The 22809-nt window shown below is 33.7% G+C and overlaps 2 protein-coding genes and 1 long non-coding RNA gene across 3 annotated transcripts; 2 read left to right on the top strand and 1 right to left on the bottom strand.

The window, feature by feature from the left end:
* The first annotated feature begins 4463 nt into the window (after positions 1-4463).
* On the top strand, positions 4464-5974 carry LOC108463353 (LOB domain-containing protein 15-like). The gene is made up of 3 exons (XM_017763298.2): positions 4464-4797; positions 4933-5200; positions 5498-5974. The coding sequence occupies exons 1-3, from the start codon at positions 4784-4786 to the stop codon at positions 5855-5857; spliced, it is 642 nt and encodes a 213-aa protein (XP_017618787.1). The 5' UTR covers positions 4464-4783; the 3' UTR covers positions 5858-5974.
* A 2333-nt stretch (positions 5975-8307) lies between these two features.
* LOC108462994 (peroxidase P7-like) lies at positions 8308-10599 on the bottom strand. Its single transcript, XM_017762919.2, has 4 exons — positions 10308-10599; positions 9624-9818; positions 9284-9449; positions 8308-8825 (listed from the first exon to the last, which is right to left on the bottom strand). The coding sequence occupies exons 1-4, from the start codon at positions 10527-10529 to the stop codon at positions 8431-8433; spliced, it is 978 nt and encodes a 325-aa protein (XP_017618408.1). The 5' UTR covers positions 10530-10599; the 3' UTR covers positions 8308-8430.
* Positions 10600-11470: 871 nt separating this feature from the next.
* LOC128286448 (uncharacterized) lies at positions 11471-18370 on the top strand. Its single transcript, XR_008277013.1, has 3 exons — positions 11471-11601; positions 12522-17447; positions 18285-18370. It is a non-coding gene; the product is annotated as an uncharacterized LOC128286448 (long non-coding RNA).
* The last annotated feature ends 4439 nt before the right edge of the window (positions 18371-22809 follow it).

Genomic DNA, 22809 nt, shown 5'->3' with positions numbered 1-22809 from the left:
TTTATCGGATACAGTTATGAAAAACTACAAATTAATATGTGGTGAAATTATATTTTGGCCCTTTTAAAATGATAGATTTGTAATTTAATCCTTCTAGAACTTATAAAATTATAAGATTATAATGAAATAATTGCATTTTGATCTCATGAGAATTTATAGTTTAATTGTGACCCTTCCAAAAAGATATTCTGACTACACCATTGATCATCGCTCCATAAAAAGTCAAGAACAAAGTTCAACATGTAGCTAGAAATTAAAATCGACGCGTAATTTATAAGCTCTATTATTAAAGTTGATGAATGATTGAGAATAGTTTTATTTTAGTTGAAATATGCTCTAAATCTTTTTTTATACATATGAAATTAAGTTTTTCTAGTCATATTTTCAATAATTTAGTCTATTGACTTTTCAAATTTAAGAACTCAAGTCCAATTGTTAATACTATTAATTTTTTCTATTAAATTCAAGTTCATTACAACACCATCCTTTTAACCCTAATTATAAAGTCTAAAAACTCTACTCACAGTCTAACTGTGAGTTTAGATGGACAGTACGGTGTGATGTGTTTAGCTTACTATTTGTCGCACGTCACAGTATCGTTACAATATCTAATCTCATCAGCACCGCTATTTTTACACTAATTTAAACTCACCATATCAAATATTTTTGCTTAATTTAAAGCCACAAAATCCTTAAATGAATATGAAGAAAGTCAAAAAGTACCCGAACAATAGCAAGTAAAAGTCTGCACATTATTCAAAGTTCGACTCATTTAAGGTATACTAGTTTGACTAACTTAATTAGGCCAAAAAGAATATTGAAGGAGTTCGTAAATAATGATCATATTCCTATATAACAGTTAGGTCCAAAGTTGATGTACACTTTAATTTTGCAGATAAGATGCATGCATTTTGACCCAAGCTATATAAATACAGATAAGTGTGAAGTGTTAGGGTTTAAAGATGGTGGTCAAGTCCTTTGATTGCATGAGTAAATAGTGAAAAGTGGGCAAATTGTGGGAACTTGAGTTCAAAAGGAGATAGATAGTTAGGTTGGATGTGAGAGAGGAGAATGGGGACAAATAGTGAGCCTAAAAATATGGGTCAAAATAACAATTGGATGGTGTCATTTTCCTTGCAATCTAAGCATAATTATGCCTTTGTTTAATCCTCTCCATTTCGCCACCCACTTTGATATAACATTTCTCTCAAATTATAGCCAAGCAAAACAAACCCTTAATTTTCTCAAATTTTGCTAATAAAGAAAAAATTGAATAGATTTCACATATGACGAGATTTAAATCGAAATAAAATTTAAATTAAAACACATGATTTTCATAGGATGAGATTAAAATTTAGTATTTCGAAATTCTCAAAACTTCCTCATTTGAGTTTAATAAATCTATAATTTTTTTTATGAATTATACAAGTACACGTCAAGATTAATAGGATAATTATTTGGTACACTGACGATAAAATTTTTTAACTTCACATGTGAGGTTAAGATTTCATCATGTGTCCTTAAATTGTATTTAAGAATAGTAAATGTGACAAAATCTTAAACTCACTTGTGGAGTTAAAAATTCCCACCGATTGTGTACAACATAATTACCCAAATTACTATATAAATTAAACCATGAGTAATTATTCTATACATTGCTAGTGGAATAAAAAAAAACCTCTAGGTAGCTTTAGAATGTTGCCACACTTCTCTGTAAAAAAAATAATTTTCACCTGCATTATTAGTGTGCTCATTTTGATATCGGTTTTTTTTAATACAATACCTAAAGCTATCCATAACCTCTCTCCAACCCTTAAAGAAGAGAATAATGCACTTCAACACACTCGAACCCACATCCTCCTACACTGACAACAATACCATACCAATCGATCTAAGAAGCACTTGAAAATTTTTCCTAAACTTTTATACACTAGTTTAGAGTTGAAATTAGCATTAATTAAAACATCTTCATAAATAAGGGGGCAGCTATCATTGTCACCATGTCTAAATATAAACATATCTTAGCCATGGTTCAAACAACAGATTGCGGGTAGTACAAGGCAATCCTCATCACTATTTATATTCCATTTAGGGCAACTAAGATATCCCAAAGATTATTAATTTAACAAGTGCTGGGTTCTTGATTTTGACAAGAAACTAACATGCCTGCCCTTAACCCTAAGAAACCACAAATTCCTTTGATATATATGTACATATATATGTGTGATCATCAATATATATCTACTTCATAACCTAACCTTTGATATAGCTTGTTTTAATTGCAATATTGTTAATCATTAACATGCAAAAGGGATTGCCAATTTGTAATTAAAGCCACCTAAGTGCATGATCCTTAATTAATTAGGGTCGGCTGAATAAATTTTCCATTTTAATAGTTGTGTAGTTTATTGGTAGGAGACTACCTTTTACTCTCTCTTTTTTTTTTTCTATAGTTATGAATATTTTAAACATTCACGTTTGTAATTATTTGTTGTATATGATAAATATGTACTAAAATAGCAAATAAGTGTTGGTGAAATGGTACGACATATTGCATTTTTAAGGGGAGATATTGATTCCAATCCTAGAGTCGACATTGTTGAGAGGGACACCAGGAACCTTGAACATGAATCGTAAGTGGAATTATTGAAGGGTGGGTTACTCGTCGAAGTTCAAATGCCCTTTTGATATTTGAGAGTATTAAGATAAAATATTAAACTTGAAAAGAGCTCGTTTAAAATATAGATTGAACTTGGGATCCAATGTTCAAAGCCCGATAGGCTCGGCTAAACCATTCTTTACGTTTATAATAGGTTGTTTTTTTTTCTTTTCATTTATGTATGTGTAATTTATGTTATATGAAAATTATTAAATATACTATAGTATAATATAATATTAAAAATATTCTCAAAAATATATAATTTTAAAAAATATGTTAAATTGTTTATGTTTAGGAATTTAATATATGCCAATGAGGCCTTAGTACAGTTGGCAAAGGTAAAGGGGTCTTGAGTACTCGACTTCAAGACCCACCATGCACTATTATATGTGTGGGTCTTCGAGTCCCTTCATGGGCGGATTGTTAAATATATATAGTAGTATAGTAAAAAAAATGCATATATAAAATTACTAATTATTAAATAAAAATAATATATTTTTTAAAAATTTAAAAATAACATGGGTGGGTTTTAATTAGCTTGAGTTAACTATTTACAAATATGAACGCGTTTAAGAAAAATCTAAGGCTCATATTCCGGTTTGTACTTAGTTTGGACAACTATTTATGATACGATAATTATTTGATACACAAGCGGTGGAAAGTTTTTATTTCAAAAGCGGGATTAAGATGTTGCCACATGTCTTATTTATTTATTAATTTTTTAAATACAAATTAATGACACATGGCAAAATTTCAATCAATCCCGCTTGTGAAATAAAAACTTTCCATTGTCGTTGTACCAAATAATTATCCTTTAAGGTACGATATTATTTTTAAAAGAACTATGTACAATATTGATACCGTACATAAAACTAACTTGAACCCATGAATACTTTTAAATTATCAGAACTTATTCTAATTATTTCATATAATTAAGTTGGAATATATCTCGACAAATTCACAAATAAGTTAGAATAAATCTAAAATATAATCGACATACCATAGTGACTTGTCCTTAAAACTTCAAAATCTTTTTAAGAGAATTACAATTACAATTACAATTACAATATAATTATAAATACAATATAAATATAAAAATATGTCCAACCAATTACAATATAAAATCAATTTAGTACAAAGCACAACGAACAATGAACTAAACAATAAAACCAAACAAAACCTACCTATTACACCCAACCCAAATTTTAAATTTGTAATTGCGCTAAGGAATTAAATTAATTTGGAATTAAGCTATCTTCATTTTATATATATATATATATATTAGAATTGTATGACCTGAATCCTGTTTGATCGGTTTGAAAAGCAACTCACTTATTAAAAAAATAAAATAGAGAGACAAAATTGGAATTTGTGGGGGTGAAGGTTCGAGGGCCGCTGTATTGATCTTGCCGCACAAGTTGAATTCGTCAAGGACTATTCTTCTATTAGACGGGTTGTTTAACCCTTAAAAACTACGCATAGCCGCAAACCTTTTGTATTGTTATTATTCAACATTAATGAATTTCTGCTCTTCTACTTTCCCAATAATGATTTTCCACGTAAAACCTACATATTCTTATTTTTCTTTATTATTATTTTACGATCATTCGTACTACTATTAACGACATATAATATAAAAATTTGAGTATATAAACCACATGGTTAAGCCGTATTTGAATAATTTGATTTTTTTTTCTAAAGTCAAAACATTTAAGGATCCCCACGTGAGCAAGCAGTGATAGAGCTGGCATTCATACAGTACAAATAACGACATATAAATATCCTCCTTAATTTCTTTCACACTACTTTGCTTCCATTGAAGCTCTCTCTCAAACCCCTCCCGTTATTATATATATACACACACATATATATATTAACAATTCCAAGAATCAACTTTAAGAACCCCCAATTTAGCTTCTTCTAGTAAAATACACATATCCTTTTTGCCTATTATATTCCCAAATTTTATACAAACAGTAGACCATACATACCTTTCTCTTGTATACCTTGCCTTTTAAGCACCCCTTTCCTTCATTTCACCTTTTTCTTCCTTCTCTTCTCTTCTCTTCTCTTCCTTTCACCCCTGAGAAAATTTGTGTTCTCCATTTTTGAGAACATGCTTTAATGTCCAGGGAAAGGTAAGTGCCATATTTTAAGCTTTAAATGAACTTATAGTCTTATACATGCATATAAATATATGTGTGTATATACACATATTTGTAGTGATGGGTTGTTGTTGTTGTTTTTTTTTTTTTTTGTATGTGTGTGTTTAGGGAGAGATTTGATGAGATAGGCAAAAAGATCAAGAGAGAAGCAGATGTTGTTTCATTTGGAGGTCATCATCATCAAATAGGAAGAAGGCACATAATGGGTTCTCATGGAACCCTAAATACCATTACACCATGTGCTGCTTGTAAGCTATTGAGGCGTCGGTGTGCTGAAGAATGCCCTTTTTCTCCATATTTCTCCCCACATGAACCCCAAAAGTTTGCTTCTGTTCACAAGGTTTTTGGTGCTAGCAATGTCTCAAAGATGCTTATGGTAATTATTTCAAAACCTTAATCTTGAGTTCGAGTTTTATTTTTAGGGTAAATTACGGTAGGGGTCACTTAATTATATCTTTTTTATTACTTAAATTATGAAAAATTAAAAAATAATCATCTAACTATATGAAAACACCCTAATATCTAAAATAGTTTATTGACAAAAAAGGCAATTGAATAATTGAGTGACTATAACTTAAAAAATATGATAATTGCGTGACTACTAATGTAATTTATCCTTATTTTTATTTGGTATAAATCATTTGTGGGTTCTAACTGTTGTGTTGTGATTCAGGAAGTACCAGAGAATCAACGAGCCGATGCGGCGAGTAGTCTTGTTTACGAGGCGAACGTAAGGCTAAGAGACCCTGTTTATGGTTGCATGGGTGCAATCTCAGCTTTGCAACAACAAGTTCAATCTTTACAAGCTGAGATCAATGCAGTGAGGGCTGAGATAATGAAACACAAGTGTAGGGAAGCTAATCTTATACCCTCTCCTTCTCATTTAGCCTTGCTATCTTCCGGGGCTGTTTCGATCGCCGCACCACCACCAATGCCACTGCCACAACCTACCACGGCTGCAGACTATAACACTATATCGGATGAAAACGTTACCTATACTTTGGATAACAAGTATTACATAGACAAGTACTGAAATTTAAACAATATACCCATTTTTTTTTCTTTATTACAAAGCAAATGAAATAAAAACAAATGAGTATTAGTTTCATTGCTTCTTTTTTTCTCACACAAATATGCCTTTTACCTATAATTGTTGGTTGATGTGTATCTTTCTTCTACATTTGTTTCTTTATATATATATATATATATTGAATTACTTGTTTTCCACTTCTTTTTACTGTTTTCTCCAGTGATTGATATGGACACTACCATAAAGGGAATGGATGGGTAATTCCATTTTTTTCTTAGTTAATTAATTCGTTAAATTTGTAGCTTAAATTCTAAACTCTAAAACTTAATTTGGGGGTGTAAAATTGCATCCTAGTTGAACTTCTGATTGTGTGTGCTGGGGAAAGAACAAGTGTGAACTCACTTCACGTGAAGTATGAAGTATGAGCACATGCTAATCTGTGCCATTGAAGGATCCAATGTTATTATGAATTCAGGGGGACAAAAGGTATAGTTGTGTAGGTTAGAATAAGGAATTTTTTATATAATGTATAATGTGGGTTCTTGGAAGCATGCCTATATAGGGCAAATCCAGATAAATTTTAGAAAGAGTCGAAATAAAATTGTATATATTTACGATAATAAAAATACAATTGTATCATTTTAATTGCCTATATTTTTATATTTTTTAAATGATTAAATCAAAATTTTATCATTTTTAAGGCTAAAGTATAATTTTATTATTACAAATTTAAAATTTTAAGGAATCTAAACAAAAAATTTTCATTTTAGAGGGTCAAGGCCCCTGCCAGCCCCTGATTCACCACTATATATATTAGTTTTTGATAAATAACTCAAGACAACGAATTCACTAAACAATCTTTCCGATACAACACTTGATTTAAGCTTGAACTACCGAATACTCACAAAGATAATTGCAACTTCAGTATTGCCTAATTGTTTACATTCACTCTCTCCAAAATCCCTTCTTTTTTCAAGAAAAACTTAAAACAATAATGTTTCATTATATCGACATTTTCAAAAGAAGATAAGCTAACTTCTCAATTTTGAAACAAGCGAGATACAAATAGAAAATCAACATTTTATCTCCTTCCTTTATCTCCTCATTTTCGAAATCATAAGCTGCCTTAAACATTTGATCGCCATGGTTCCTTGCAATCAACAAGATATAGAGTCTAACCAATTTTGAACTCTTACATACCCTTCAAAATTGCCTCCAAAGGATTTGACATTACCCGAACTTTATCTAGTTCCTTAGTATAAAAAATATTTTGTATTTAAGCCGATTGAGTTTTAGCTTGATTAGCATGAGATTGTTGCCAGTGTAGGAGGATGTGGGTTCGAGCGCAGTGAAGCACATTATCCTCCTATTTAAGGGTTGGGGAGGGGCTATGAGTAGTTCTAAGTATTATATCAAAAAAAACAAATATGATCAAAACCTATAAAGTTTCTAACGTATATATTTTATTATAATAGAGTTTTGTGTAATATGAATTTTATGTATTTGAATTATCATCTATAGTATATATAATATAAGCACGAGTTTGGAAGACTTTTAAACTAACAAAATACCGTTTATTGTTTATTGTTTATTGTTTATTATTGGTTTAAATATGTCAAAGGTCCTTATATTCTTCTGAAATTTAAAATTTAGTCTCTATAATTTTGAGATACTGAGTCCCTATACTTTAAAAATCTTGGTCCCTCCGTCAATTTTACTGTTAGAATTGATGATGTGGTATTTATAGAAAAAGGTGAAATAACTCTTTACCCTCAACAATTTTATTTTTTATCAATTTGGTCCTTAATTTTAAATAGATTCGAGTTTGTATCATCATTTAAAACCATTTATACTAACATTTTATATACATTTATAATTAAATTTACATAAAAATATTTTTAATATATAATTAATATAATTTATAATATAAAAAACTTATTCAAATTTGATTTAATATAAATCGAACGAATAGCTCAAAATTTAGAGAGACCTTATTAGTTATTACCATTCATGAAGTAAATAACATAATTTTTATTTTGAAAATTTGTATATGTCTTACAATTATTTAAAATAAATTTTAAAATGTATTTTTATTTTTAAAACTTAAAAGTTTGTTCATATTTTCAATAAAAAAATAAAAATTATGAAAATTAAAATTAAAAATAAAAATCAGTGCATCAATTAATTAAAGAGAAAATATTGTATCAAACTGTGATTCCACGTCATGTTTATCCCTTTCCAATGGGAGAATCAGGAGGAAAATTTTGATTTGTCATTCTCCCATCAGAAAGGGATAAAATGATGTGAAATTACAGTTTCATCCAATCCTTTCTCACAGGTCATAATTTTCCTCTTATTTTTAGTGTTTTTAGTTTGATTTGAATTTTTTCAAGAAGAAAAATCTGATTTGTTATTCTCTCGTTGCAAAAGAGATAAAATAACTGGAATCACAATTTCATATAATACTTTCTTTTAAATAAAATGTTGCCTCAACATTTATTCCTCCACAAGTACAATCTAAATTGCGTAACAAAAAAAAACTTGAATTTTTGTTATTCAGAAAACCAATGCATCAATTAATTAACCCTTCTACAGTTCTTCCTGATCTCTCCCATTGATCCAGTGAGGGGACTGATGTCTCCCATCTTGATCATGGCAGCAGCAAAATCCGAACGAAAGGATCTCGGATTGTTGCTATAACCCCGAACGATGGAATCCGTGAATCCGCCACCGGTGAACAACTGTTGATCGGAATGGAAGAGACCTCTTCTATCGATTAGGTTCTTGAAATAACTGTTGTCGAAATACGTAGGCGTGTGGATATCGAGGGGTGCCAAGTTGTTGTCACCTGATCCAGTTTCCCTCGGACAGTTTCTTTGCCTTGTTCGAGCAAACGAAGGGTCGATGTTGCTCTCGTTGTATACCCGTGCCCTGAATGTTGTACACCTTGCTTGTCCAATTGTATGTCCCCCTGAATTTACAATAGCATTTAAAACAATTCAGGAGAGAGCTTAAGTGGTAGCGTGCTTCCCATATGTCTTAAGTCATAAGTCCGAGTCAAACTATGTACAAATTATTCAGTTTTTCATAGTTCCAGGGGCGACACCAAGGGCAGGTAAGTGCTATGCCTCTCATCACCCTAAAATAGAAAATTTTCTCTCTAAATTCAATTCGATCTTTTTAAAAAACTAGAAAATATAAATTAACGTTGAAATTACATTTTAGCATTCATAATAATATATAACTTCATTTCGCCTTCCTGACAAAATTCCAGGCTTTGTCCATGCATGGTTCTGTATGTTCAAAAACTCTACGGTGCTCTCACTCTATGAACCAGCAAGAGGTTTCGATAGAATCGGTAGATAAAATTCTGAGCCAAATTTCTTAATTTGTATTATAAATTTGTTTTAAGTTGAATGCTTAACGAACCGGATAAAGCGACCAAGTCCCGGGGGGCAAGTCCATGAGCATTGAATCCAGAAATGAGTTGATTCAAGTTAGAAGATGGAGAAGGAATGTTGTTATTAGCAGCAGCTTGGCTTGCAGTCCTAGCATCTCTTCTCCCCAGTTTCACATCCCAATAGGGGCCTCCAAGCTACCATCAACAACAAAAACAAAATGGTAACCTCTCAATTACTTGCTTAATTTAAAATTTAAGATGTACTGCAAATTCAAGTTTCACCAAGAGTCTCATTTGTCCAGTAATATGAGAGTATCACTTTCAGCTATCTATGAAACTGATCACGTAAACAGGAATTTAGGAGCTTACAATTGTAACAGAGTCTCTAGCAGAAATAGCCAAGATATCAGCACATGAAACAAGACCAGGGCAAACTATCTCGACGGCAGACTTGATGTCGTCGACCACATTGAATCCTCGAGCGGAGTTGCGATTCGGGGCAGCATTTTTTTCTCCGATGAAGGACGATATATCGTCGTCTAGTAGAATCGATCCATCGCATCCCTATCATCAACAACAGTAACATATAGTAATCTTAGATTTATAAAATTAAATATTACTAACTGAAATGCATTAGGTAATACCATTGAGGTCAAATTTGTCTTTTTTTTATTTGAAAAGTTATTTACTCCCAAGTCTCTCTTTGACTTAAGTCAAACAGTCGGATCATGTTTATGCCAAGGTAGGTTTATAGAGTAAAATGATGAAATTATATTTTACCTATAGAAAAATTATACAATTTAATTTTAATTTTTTAAAAAAAATTTCTAACTTTGGCTTTAGGTAGAACCATGTACAAACTGAAGAGTTTGCACATGCTGTCCCATCAATGTTCTATACGATATAAGTCATGGGATTAAGTCAGAAGATTATTTTATCTGTTTAAATATTCTGAGTTACTCTCACTCTATGAATCTATTAAATAATAAAATAAAAAGACAAAGCCCCAATTAAAGATAATACCAAACTCATTATAAGGAGGAGAAGAATTACATTGACAAAGCAGTCATGAAAGAACAAGCGAAGCAAAGAAGCACCCATTCGAGCCTCTTTCATTATAGCAGAGTGAACAATGAATTTCACAGTAGGTAACAAGTTGGGGCATGATTTTGAGTAAAAATTGGTTGAAAGCTTAGCATTGGTTCTTCCATGGAAGAACACAAGGAGAAACAAAGCCGAACAAAACTTGGAAAAACAAGAACCAATAGCAGCCATTGAAACTAAGTAAAACAGAAATTATATGTTATGGCTTTGAAACAAATTGTGGGAGAACATTGGTTTTATAGAGAGTGCTCAAGCTATATCACCTAACACGTAGAACGTTTAAAACTAGTGCATGGCATTTTTTATTTTTTATTTTCTTTAACGTGTATCACAAACAATTAAATTAAATGGTAATAAAATTTTCGTTTTGGTCACTTAGTTAAAAAAATTACAATTTGGTCATTAAATTATTTTAAACTTTTCGTTTAAGTTATTGAACTATTTAAAAGTTTTATTTAATTCATTGGGTTGTTAAGTTTTTTTTTTTTAAGTTCCACTGGCAAGCTTCAAGTGACAATTCGACGGTCTGTACGGTGGATCAATACCCATCGACGAGTAGAATAACATACCTTAGATAAGTTGATCTAGCAATTAAGGCTGGAGATTAGAGAAAAAAGCTGTTTGAATTTTAGTTCTCAAATTTGTGACGTTCAAAGTTGTAACGCACCAATTTTCGGGAATTCTGCGAATGTTGGCAAAATTTCATGCTTTGATTTTGTCATTTGTGAGTGAAATTATGAAATAGGACCTATGTGAAAATGTTTGAAAATGCTATAGGCTAAATTGAAGTGGCCAAATAAATAGGAGTGCAAAATAGGAGGATTTGCATGACAAACCTCCCATTTTACATGAAGTGGCTAGCCATCATGTTGTTGTAGACAAAATGTACACTTGATATCCATAATTTATGGTACAAATTGATACAAATTGATAATAGGTTAGGTAAATGTTCCATGATAATGGGTTAGGTAAATGTTTCATGATAATAGGTTAGGTAAATGTTCCATGATAATGGGTTAGGTAAATGTTTCATGATAATGGGTTAGGTAAATGTTTCATGATAAGAATATCATGTCTTTTGTATTAAAGAATTAAATGGATGAAATATGAAGTTTTATTAAAAGAAAAGGGTGAAAAGAACAAAGTTTTGTCCATCTTTGTTCATCATAGCTGAAAGTTAGAGAAGAGAAAGGAGAGGAGAAAGCTCTTGAGTATTTGGTCATTAGGAGGAGGAAAATTGAAGGTAAGTTCTTGGTACCTTGCTTTTATTTTGAGGTTCATGAGTTCTTCTTGATTCTACCTTAACTCTTGAAGTATATTTTGATTTTTAGTTGTGTTGTGAGCATTTAGTCATGAATTAAAATGAAGGAAATGGTTGTTGTTTCATGTTCTTTTGATGAAAAAAATGGAAGATAGGTGAAGTTGAGCCAAACAAATGAGCATGCATGTGCCTTAGATGCTAAAGGGAAAAATCGGCTAACATGTTGTGCTTTGAAATGATGAAATGGAGATTATGCTTAAGTAAAAATCATAGATATGTGATGATTGATTGGTGATATACATGTTTAAATAACATGCATGCAAGATAGGTGTATGAAAGAGTGATTTGGTAATAAATCTGCTTGGGACAGCAGCAGTAACGTGACTTTGGAAAATCACCATAAATTGTGGGAGAAGAATTAGAAGCTGAATAAATTATGTAATTAAATCTTATTGAGTCTAGTTTCTAATGAAATAAACAAGAACATATTTTGAATTCTGTACAATGAGAAATTTGATTCGTAATGAAGAGTGGTCAGATTAGTCAAACAGTGAAACGTGGGAAACTTTGAGAAAAATCTGGTATTGATTGGCTAAACCAAAATTCTGAAAATTTTATGGATAGAAGATATATGAGTCTATTTTCAAGGAAAATTAACGGAACTTGATTTGGAGTTTCGTAGCTCCATTTATAAATGATTTAGTGACTGTTGCTCAGGAAGACAGCTTGCAGTGAAATTATGATTATGTGGTAAACATTGACAAAAATTTGTTAATGAGTTGCTTATTGATTTCTTATAAGCTTACTATGATCTGTAGGTGTGGTTGGCCGAATATTGTAAGGGGTTAATACGTAGTTCGTATTTGAACAGTTAGATTAATGTGTTAGTAATCCAATTGTAGGCAGTTCGTGTGTGGATCTCGTCAGCATATCGTCGCAAACAGGTGTGTAACTAACACCCTCTTTCTTAGTCTAGATCGGCAAAAGCCGAAATGCCGAAACCGGTATTTTGTAGATTTGCGAAAAAGAATGCTCGTGAGGTAAATCGATTAATGTTTTTGGTAAGCTGCAATGTTTGGACTGCAAAGTGCATGATTTACGTGCTCGATATTTTTGGGCTTAATGGGCCAAAATTGGAATGATGGGCTAATCGGCCCAATTCGGTAAGAACCCTCGACGTGATTCTCGTTAGTACGTGAAAGGTAGGAATATGCACGAAAAACCCTAAAATAGATAAATTACTGAAATACCTTTAAAAATAGAAAATTTACGCTTTACCCTAGTAGATAAATTACCAAATACCCCTAGGTTAAATTGACCTAAATGCATGTTTGATCGTTGTTATTTATCGCATGCCATGTTGTTATTATCGATGCATGGACCGGATATTGACGGAGGAAGTACCGAAAGTGGCTTGTCCACATCTTGGAGGCTTTGCCTCAATTTATCGTTAATCGAGCAAGCAAGGTCGCAAGAATCAGGAGTGTTAATGGGTGGGTTGAGCTATTCCCACATGGAGTGTATGGCTGGTACGGTGGAGTGTAGTGGTTGGTGGGTTGAGTAGTCTCCCAAATAGGCTTGCATATGTTTACCGATGTTGTATGTATTTTGAAATGGGCCTATGGGCCATACCGTTATCTCAATAAGGGCTAAGGCCCAGTTTATTGTAATCTGAAAAGGGCTCTCGCCAGACCACTGTTACCCAAATGGGCTTGCATATGTTTACCGATGTTGCATGTATTTTGAAATGGGCCTATGGGCCATATTGTTATCTCAATAAGGGCTAAGGCCCGTTTATTGTAATCGAAAAGGCTCGCCCAAGATCACTTTACTGAATGGGCTTAGCCCAATAGGCTTGAGTGACTTGGGCTTTGAATGGGTTTTCCTTACACACGAGTTTCCCCAAACTCACCCCTTTTATTTTCATCCACACAGAAATCCTCAACCATAGTGGGCTTGGAGTCGTGAGGGAATTGAGTGGCCACCCGTTCAGAAAGTTTGATTTTCTTCTGGTGAACTGGACATCCTTTTAATTACGTTTGAGGTTTTGGGCTTTTAAATGTAATAAGGCCGCTTATTTATTTTTGATGGTTTTTATATGTTTTATTAAGATAGATAATATTTATTTTAACTGTTGAAATTGGATAGCTTTAGGCTGCTTTTCAAAAACAACAGTTGATTTCAAAATAACACGACAACAAGCAAAGCTTCCAATGAAAGTATTTTCCCAAATTAATCACTTTTCCTAAAATGACTTAATCAAATCGGTTTCCTAGAAATATCTATGACGTTAAGGTGTGGCAATGGCGGTATGCATGTCTAGGATTGGATCCGAAGGGAGCTTGGTACTTAAGCAGTCCGATGGACTCACCACCTCTTTTCCGGTTTCCTACCTGGTGCACAGCTTCCTTTCACTTTAACCCTTAATGAATTAATCTTTTGAACATCAAGTACGATTTTCGGACTTAGAATGGAAATTTTTTTACGCTTTGATGTGGCATGCGGATCCCGCCATAACTTCGGGCCGGGTTTGGGGTGCTACATTTAGTGGTATCGAGCCCGCCATACAACAACTCGGTGTGGAATGGGTTTACAAAACAAAGATTTTCAAAACGAAAATTTTATAAAGAATGCGAAAAACTCGATTTTCAAAATTTAGATCTTTAGAAGGTGGCATTCAATCTCCTACCAAGTCTGTAAGTATTACTCGAACTTTTCAATATTTTTCGACTTATCTGTCATCTTCAAATCCTGCTAGGATACTCTAGATAGGATGATACTGAAACCATAGGAAAATCGATAAGAGATCAAATCGTAGCTAGACTTCGATTCTGCGAAAACAAACTCGAACTATCATTCGATTCATAAAACATCGTAATAAACACTGGAATATTAATTGATGCATAAAAATTCGTAATCAAGATAATACGATATGAGTACAAGAGGCCGTGGACGGAGCCGAGAAAGTGCTCGAGCGAGATCTTCGTCTTCGAGACATATACCGGCGGTGGATGCACCGGTACCACCGGCAACAGAGGTAGAGTCTCATGACCGCGGTGCCGAGGATGATGCCCTGTCACAGGCAATGCTTCGTGTTCTAGAAAGGGTTGCTGGAGCAAGTTCGGCAATGAAATTCAGGGATCTATTTCTAAATGACTTCGGACTAACGGAACGGAGATCTTTAAGGCGTGTCGGTATAGCCCGAATGTGGCGTAATATTGGTTAGAGGCCACGAACAATTATCGACGACTTGAACCGCTCCGAGGAGATTGTGAGTGGGGTATCTGTACTAAGTCCTTGGGTCACTTTGGTTAGGGTAGACAAATCAGATAGGAATGTACCCTTAGAAACTCAAGGTAAGATTTTCCTGAGATCTAATGGAGTTACCATTCGAGAGTTTGATCTCATTTTGGGAATGGACTGGCTTGTTAAGCATAAAGCGACTCTGGATTGTGCTGCTAAACGAATGGTGTTAAGAACTACAAAGGATGAGGAGGTTATGGTGATAGGTGGGAGAAGGGATTATTTGTCCAATGTGGTGTCGGCATTAAGGGCCGAAAAGTGGATTCGGAAAGGTTGTGAGGTCTATTTGGTATTTGTAAGTCAGTCGAAAGAGAAGGGACTGACAGTGGATAAGGTTAGGATCGTAAAGGAGTTCTAAGATATTTTTCTGGAGGAGCTTCCAGGATTGCCTCCGAACCGAGAAGTTGAGTTTGGAATAGACTTGTTGCCTGGAATGACGCCTGTGTCTATCGCACCGTATAGGATGGCACCGAAGGAGTTAGTAGAGTTAAATGCTCAAATTCAAGAGTTGTTGGATAGAGGCTTTATTAGGCCAAGCGTGTCTCCATGGGGAGCACCAGTGCTATTCGTGAAAAAGAAGGATGGTACGATGCGATGTGCATTGATTATCGCCAGTTGAACAAACTGACGATTAAGAATAAGTATCCACTGCCAATGATTGACGATCTATTCGACCAGCTTAGAGGAGCTTCTGTATTTTCCAAGATCGACCTTCGATCTGGATATCATCAGTTAAGGGTCAAGGAGGCGATATCCAAAAGACGACATTCGTGACTCGGTATGGTCATTACGAGTTTCGGTTATGCCATTTGGACTAACGAACGCCTCAGAAGCGCTTACGGATCTGATGAATCGTGTGTTCCAACCATTTTGGATCAGTTCATAGTCGTCTTTATTGACGATATCCCGGTATATTCAAACCAAACGAAACATGATGAGCATCTCCGTATAGTCTTTGTAAGTATTAAGGAGAAGGAACTCTTTGCGAAGTTCAGCAAGTGTGAATTTTGGTTGAGGGAGGTAACCTTCTTAGGACATGTGGTCTCTGTTGAGGGGATTAAGGTGGACTCTCAGAAAATTAAAGCGATTTTGGAGTGGAAGCCGTCTAGGTCAGTGTCGGAAATACGGAGTTTCCTAGGACTGACAGGATACTACAGAACGTTTGTGGAAGGTTTTTCTGTGATAGCAGCACCTCTGACAAAACACATAAGGAAAGGAGTACCATTTGTATGGACTAAGAAACAACAGGAAGCTTTTGAGAAGTTGAAGAAAGTTCTAACTGAAGCACTTGTGTTAATTCAGCCGGAGTCTGGGAATGATTTTACTATGTATAGTGACGCATCACACGTGGGTTTGGGCTGCGTGTTAATGCAAGAGGGCAAGGTGGTTGCATGTGCATCACGATAGCTTAAGCCTCATGAGGGAAACTATTTGACTCATGATTTAGAGTTGGCAGCAGTGATATTTGCACTTAAGATTTGGAGACATTACTTGTACGGAGAAAGGTGTATTATATACACTGACCATAAGAGTCTTAAGTATTTGTTGACTCAGAAGGAGCTGAACCTTAGGCAAAGGAGATGGATTGAGTTGCTTAAAGATTATGACTGTTCGATCGAGTATCACCCAAGCAAGGCTAATGTGGTAGCCGATGCTCTAAGTCGTAGAGCTGTATCTGATCTGAGAGCAATGTTTGCTCGTCTGAGTCTGTATGATAATTGGCAGTTTGTTGGCTGAATTGCAAGTGAAGCCAACCTGGGTGGACCAGATTAAGGAAAAGCAGTTGGAAGATGAGTCTTTGGTCGCTCGTTTTCAACAAGTTAAGGAAGGGGAAACTTCTGAGTTTGGGAGCCAGAAGAGACGATGCAACAGCAATACCCTCATCTGTTTGGATTAGGTAAATTTCGAGGACGAAATTTCTTTAAGGAGGGTAGAGTTGTAACGCCCCAATTTTCTGGAATTCTGCGAATGTTGGCAAAATTTCATGCTTTGATTTTGTCATTTGTGAGTGAAATTATGAAATAGGACCTATGTGAAAATGTTTGAAAATGCTATAGGTTAAATTGAAGTGGCCAAATAAATAGGAGTGCAAAATAGGAGGATTTGCATGACAAACCTCCCATTTTACATGAAGTGGCTAGCCATCATGTTGTTGTAGACAAAATGTACACTTGATATCCATAATTTATGGTACAAATTGATACAAATTGATAATAGGTTAGGTAAATGTTCCATGATAATGGGTTAGGTAAATGTTTCATGATAATAGGTTAGGTAAATGTTCCATGATAATGGGTTAGGTAAATGTTTCATGATAATGGGTTAGGTAAATGTTTCATGATAAGAATATCATGTCTTTTGTATTAAAGAATTAAATGGATGAAATATGAAGTTTTATTAAAAGAAAAAGGGGTGAAAAGAACAAAGTTTTGTCCATCTTTGTTCATCATAGCTGAAAGTTAGAGAAGAGAAATGAGAGGAGAAAGCTCTTGAGTATTTGGTCATTAGGAGGAGGAAAATTGAAGGTAAGTTCTTGGTACCTTGCTTTTATTTTGAGGTTCATGAGTTCTTCTTGATTCTACCTTAACTCTTGAAGTATATTTTGATTTTTAGTTGTGTTGTGAGCATTTAGTCATGAATTAAAATGAAGGAAATGGTTGTTGTTTCATGTTCTTTTGATGAAAAAAATGGAAGATAGGTGAAGTTGAGCCAAACAAATGAGCATGCATGTGCCTTAGATGCTAAAGGGAAAAATCGGCTAACATGTTGTGCTTTGAAATGATGAAATGGAGATTATGCTTAAGTAAAAATCATAGATATGTGATGATTGATTGGTGATATACATGTTTAAATAACATGCATGCAAGATAGGTGTATGAAAGAGTGATTTGGTAATAAATCTGCTTGGGACAGCAGCAGTAACGTGACTTTGGAAAATCACCATAAATTATGGGAGAAGAATTAGAAGCTGAATAAATTATGTAATTAAATCTTATTGAGTCTAGTTTCTAATGAAATAAACAAGAACATATTTTGAATTCTGTACAATGAGAAATTTGATTCGTAATGAAGAGTGGTCAGATTAGTCAAACAGTGAAACGTGGGAAACTTTGAGAAAAATCTGGTATTGATTGGCTAAACCAAAAATTCTGAAAATTTTATGGATAGAAGATATATGAGTCTATTTTCAAGGAAAATTAACGGAACTTGATTTGGAGTTTCGTAGTTCCATTTATAAATGATTTAGTGACTGTTGCTCAGGAAGACAACTTGCAGTGAAATTATGATTATGTGGTAAACATTGACAAAAATTTGTTAATGAGTTGCTTATTGATTTCTTATAAGCTTACTATGATCTGTAGGTGTGGTTGGCCGAATATTGTAAGGGGTTAATACGTAGTTCGTATTTGAACAGTTAGATTAATGTGTTAGTAATCCAATTGTAGGCGTTCGTGTGTGGATCTCGTCAAGATATCGTCAAACAAATGTGTGTAACTAACACCCTCTTTCTTAGTCTAGATCGGCAAAAGCGAAATGCAAAACGGTATTTTGTAGATTTGCGAGTGTGCGAATGCTCGTGAGGTAAATCGATTAATGTTTTTGGTAAGCTGCAATGTTTGGACTGCAAAGTGCATGATTTACGTGCCCTCGATATTTTTGGGCTTAATGGGCCAAAATTGGAATGATGGGCTAACGGGCCCAATTCGGTAAGAACCCTCGGTACGTGATTCTGTTAGTACGTGAAAGGTAGGAATATGCACGAAAAACCCTAAAATAGATAAATTACTGAAATACCTTTAAAATGGAAAATTTTCGCTTTACCCCTAGTAGATAAATTACAAAATACCCCTAGGTTAAATTGACCTAAATGCATGTTTGACTGTTGTTATTTACTGCATGCCATGTTGTTATTATCTGATGCGTGGGACTGGGATATTGACGGAGGAAGTACTGAAAGTGGCTTGTCCACATACTGGAGGCTTTGCCTCAATTTATCGTTAATCGAGCGGCAGAAGGCCGCAATCGTGGAGTGTTGGGTTTGGGTGGGTTGAGCTATTCCCCACATGGAGTGTATGGCTGGTACGGTGGAGTGTAGTGGTTGGTGGGTTGAGTAGTCTCCCAAATGGGCTTGCATATGTTTACCGATGTTGTATGTATTTTGAAATGGGCCTATGGGCCATCATCATTATCTGAATAAGGGCTAAGGCCCGCTTTATTGTAATCTGAAAAGGGCTCTCGCCAAGACCACTGCTACCCAAATGGGCTTGCATATGTTTATCGATGTTGCATGTATTTTGAAATGGGCCTATGGGCCATATCATTATCTGAATAAGGGGCTAAGGCCCGCTTTATTGTAATCTGAAAAGGCTCGCCCAAGATCACTATTACTGAATGGGCTTAGGCCCAATAGGCTTGAGTGACTTGGGCTTTGAATGGGTTTTCCTTACACATCGAGTTTCCCCAAACTCACCCTTTTATTTTCATCCACACAGAAATCCTCAACCATAGTGGGCTTGGAGTGTGAGGAATTCGGAGGCCACCCGCTTTAGAAAGTTTGATTTTCTTCCGTGAACTGGACATCCTTTTAATTACGTTTGAGGTTTTGGGCTTTTAAATGTAATAAGGCCGCTTATTTATTTTTGATGGTTTTATATGTTTTATTAAGATAGATAATATTTATTTTAACTGTTGAAATTGGATAGCTTTAGGCGCGTTTTCAAAAACAACAGTTGATTTCAAAATAACACGACAACAAGCAAAGCTTCCGCAATGAAAGTATTTTCCCAAATTAATCACTTTTCCTAAAATGACTTAATCAAATCGGTTTCCTAGAAATATCCATGACGTTAAGGTGTGGCAATGGCGGTATGCATGTCTAGGATTGGATCCGAAGGAGCTTGGTACTTAAGCAATCCGATGGACTCACCACCTCTTTCCGGTTTCCTACCGGTGCATGACTTCCTTTCACTTTAACCCTTAATGAATTAATCTTTTGAACATCAAGTACGATTTTCTGGACTTAGAATGGAAATTTTTTTTTTACGTTTTGATGTGGCATGCCGGATCCGGCCATAACTTCTGGGCCGGGTTTGGGGTGCTACAAAAGTTATTTCATGAAAAAAAAATGAATTGTAGAAGAGAGGGGGAAAGAGAAAGCCATATAGCATCGATTTTAACAATCTAATAACTTAAATGAAAACTTTTGAATAGTTTAGTGATCAAATTGTAACCTTTTTTAAGTTAAGTGTCCAAAACAAAAACTTACCCATAATTTAGTGACTAATGGTATAATTTACCCTAAAATTCTTATCATGTCTGTTCTTTTTTTATACAATGTCTAGAACTACCTATAGTCCCTTCAAACCCTTAAATTGGAAGATAATATGCTTCAGCATACTATAGCCCCTCCATACTATAGCCCCTCCCAAACCCTTAAATTAGAAGATAATATACTTCAGCATACTTAAACTCACATCCTCATGTACTGACAACGATACTAATACCAATCAAACTAATATTAAATTAACGACTGTTGATTGAATTATTAATAAGAAAAAGTACAATTATTTTAGAGTTATTTAGTTAGAACGCGTTTTTCATTTGAAAAAGATGCGTTGGTGATGTGTTTGACGTCAACTTCTCAAGAAGGGGCAGTGTAATTGGTAGCAATTTTTTCAAAGCCATGTCACAAATAGCTTAGGTATTTATGATTTAGTGAAGACTTCATTTTCATATTTATGATTAATTAATATATTGCATAATCTGACTACTTCTCTTCAACATTACGTATGTGCATATATGAATTCTATATTTTATGTATTAATGGATTAATGAAAAGTTAGTCCGGTCAATTTAGCAATTTTCTTTCTTTAATTTCTATTTCTATTTCGATTAACTCGATCATCTCTTGTTAATGATATGGTAGCTAATGATTTTTATGTCAAAGAACTCACTCGGGTTCAAGATTCTGAGAAAATAGTTAGAAAAACCCAATTTATAGGCAACCACCAATTACCATTTCATTTTTAATCATTATAATCACTGAATCGAATAAACAACTCAGTTCAAATTAACTAATTATTCTCGAAATTTCAAAATCTTCAAATTTCAGCCTTCATTAAGTGAAGGCTTCACACTAATATCTTATTTGGTAAAATATTGTTGGATGATGTTATGATGTAATTTCTTGTGAGTCCATTCTTTTTCCAAATAGGATGTAACATGACAAAACAAGCTTTGCTATGTTTAAAGCTTGGAGGTGTAGGTTATTTATTTTCCAATGTCAAACATGTAAGAGAAAATACTTTATTTTTGTCAAAAAGTACATCATTGCATTCCACATTTTCTTCTTCCTTAAATTAATATTCACGGCTGGGTCGAATGATAAGGAGTTCAATGTTTTTTAAGTTTTAGATTTAAGTTTTATGAACGAAGATATAACATTAAGAGAACTTGTTTCTAGTTCAGGGGTGAATTTAAGGGGCACGTAGAGGCCTTGACTGCCTCACAAATGAAAAATTAGCGTTTCAATCCCCCATAAATAATGTAATTATAAATTAATATATTGTAAATTTGCACTTTAACTTCTTTCAAATTAGTAATAAGTGTAAAAGTGCTATAAAGGCCCTTGTATTAGGATTTAGATTGTATTTTGTCCACTCTACTAAAAAATTTCCGTATACATTAGATTAAGGAGCAAATTGGTCCTTCTATTTAAAACTCCATTCATTTATACTATTAAAAACTGATTCTTGTATATTAAAATAAGGAACATATGGAACGCCATGTGTAAATTTTGGATTATTTTACGAATCACGCTAGTTTTTAAAAGTAGAAATAGACAAAAATTTTAATAGAAATTACCAGTTTGCTCTTTCATCTAACATACAAGAACTAATTTACTCTTTTTTTTTTTTAGTAAAGGGAACAAAATGCAATCTGACTCCTAGTGCAGGGGACTCCATGGTACTTTTACCATTAATAAATGATAAAATTATATTTTGAATTTTCAAAAAATTATAATTTAATTCCAATCCTCTAAAAAATTTCTTAAATTTGCCCTACTCTAGTTTAAAAATCCAACTTAACTCAGGATTTAACCAAAATTCAATATGATTAAATGAATAACGAGAGATATCTGAAAAAAAAATTTATGATTTGCCTTGCACTTAAAAGTCTACCATGGTGTTTTCTTTTTTTTATCTCAATGGCGAAGCCAACGGGCTGGTAGGGGCTCCGACCCCTCTAAAATAGAAAAACCTTCCCATTTAGACCTCTTTGTAATTTATAAAATGTTAAATTAGTAATGGTAAAATTGTTCTTGGTGCTCCAACATGATAGAAAATTGATTTAATCCTTTAAAATATATAAAAATATATACTATTAAAATGATAAAATTACGTTTTTTTACAATCGTAAAATACAAAACTGACTCGGAATTTTTTTTAACTTCCCTGCAAAAGTTGATTTACTTTGTATGCATGGTGAAAAGGCTTGATTCCTTAGACCAAAAGTTCGGTAAAAAGGAGGTTGACACATTACCTCTTCAAACCAAAATCATTTGAAGATAAGACTTCAAAATATTAATCAAAAGTGTTGTTATTTTAATTGGTTGATACAATAATCATTTAACGAATTTGAATATAATTCTTAAAAATTATTAAAAATAAAAAAATAGAAATAGAAAATATGTTGCACCGTCTTTTTCTTTTTGGTGATTTATAAGAAAATGGCAAAACCCTAATAGCAACGCAATTAGCGCAACTCAAATCCAGGTTACACTTAGGGCGACGAACACTATAACCATTAGGCCAATACACAGGGTTCTTGCACATTGTGTTTTTAACATTTCAAAACATTGATTCCTTCCACATTGTTCCTTAATTT

The sequence above is a fragment of the Gossypium arboreum genome, chromosome 13 (assembly GCF_025698485.1).
Source record: "Gossypium arboreum isolate Shixiya-1 chromosome 13, ASM2569848v2, whole genome shotgun sequence".
In the NCBI taxonomy this organism is placed as follows: domain Eukaryota; kingdom Viridiplantae; phylum Streptophyta; class Magnoliopsida; order Malvales; family Malvaceae; genus Gossypium; species Gossypium arboreum.
This window is presented reverse-complemented; position numbering and strand designations above follow the sequence as displayed.

What these genes read in the sequence shown, in the direction of transcription:
- LOC108462994 (XM_017762919.2), bottom strand. Translation starts at nt 10,529, where the DNA reads ATGGCTGCTATTGGTTCTTGTTTTTCCAAGTTTTGTTCGGCTTTGTTT. An exon ending in TTCATGACTGCTTTGTCAAT is followed by an intron (nt 9,819 to 10,307) that starts GTAATTCTTCTC and finishes TGTTGATGATAG; the next exon opens with GGATGCGATGGATCGATTCT. An exon ending in CTAGAGACTCTGTTACAATT is followed by an intron (nt 9,450 to 9,623) that starts GTAAGCTCCTAA and finishes TGTTGATGGTAG; the next exon opens with CTTGGAGGCCCCTATTGGGA.
- LOC108463353 (XM_017763298.2), top strand. An exon ending in ATGTCTCAAAGATGCTTATG is followed by an intron (nt 5,201 to 5,497) that starts GTAATTATTTCA and finishes GTTGTGATTCAG; the next exon opens with GAAGTACCAGAGAATCAACG.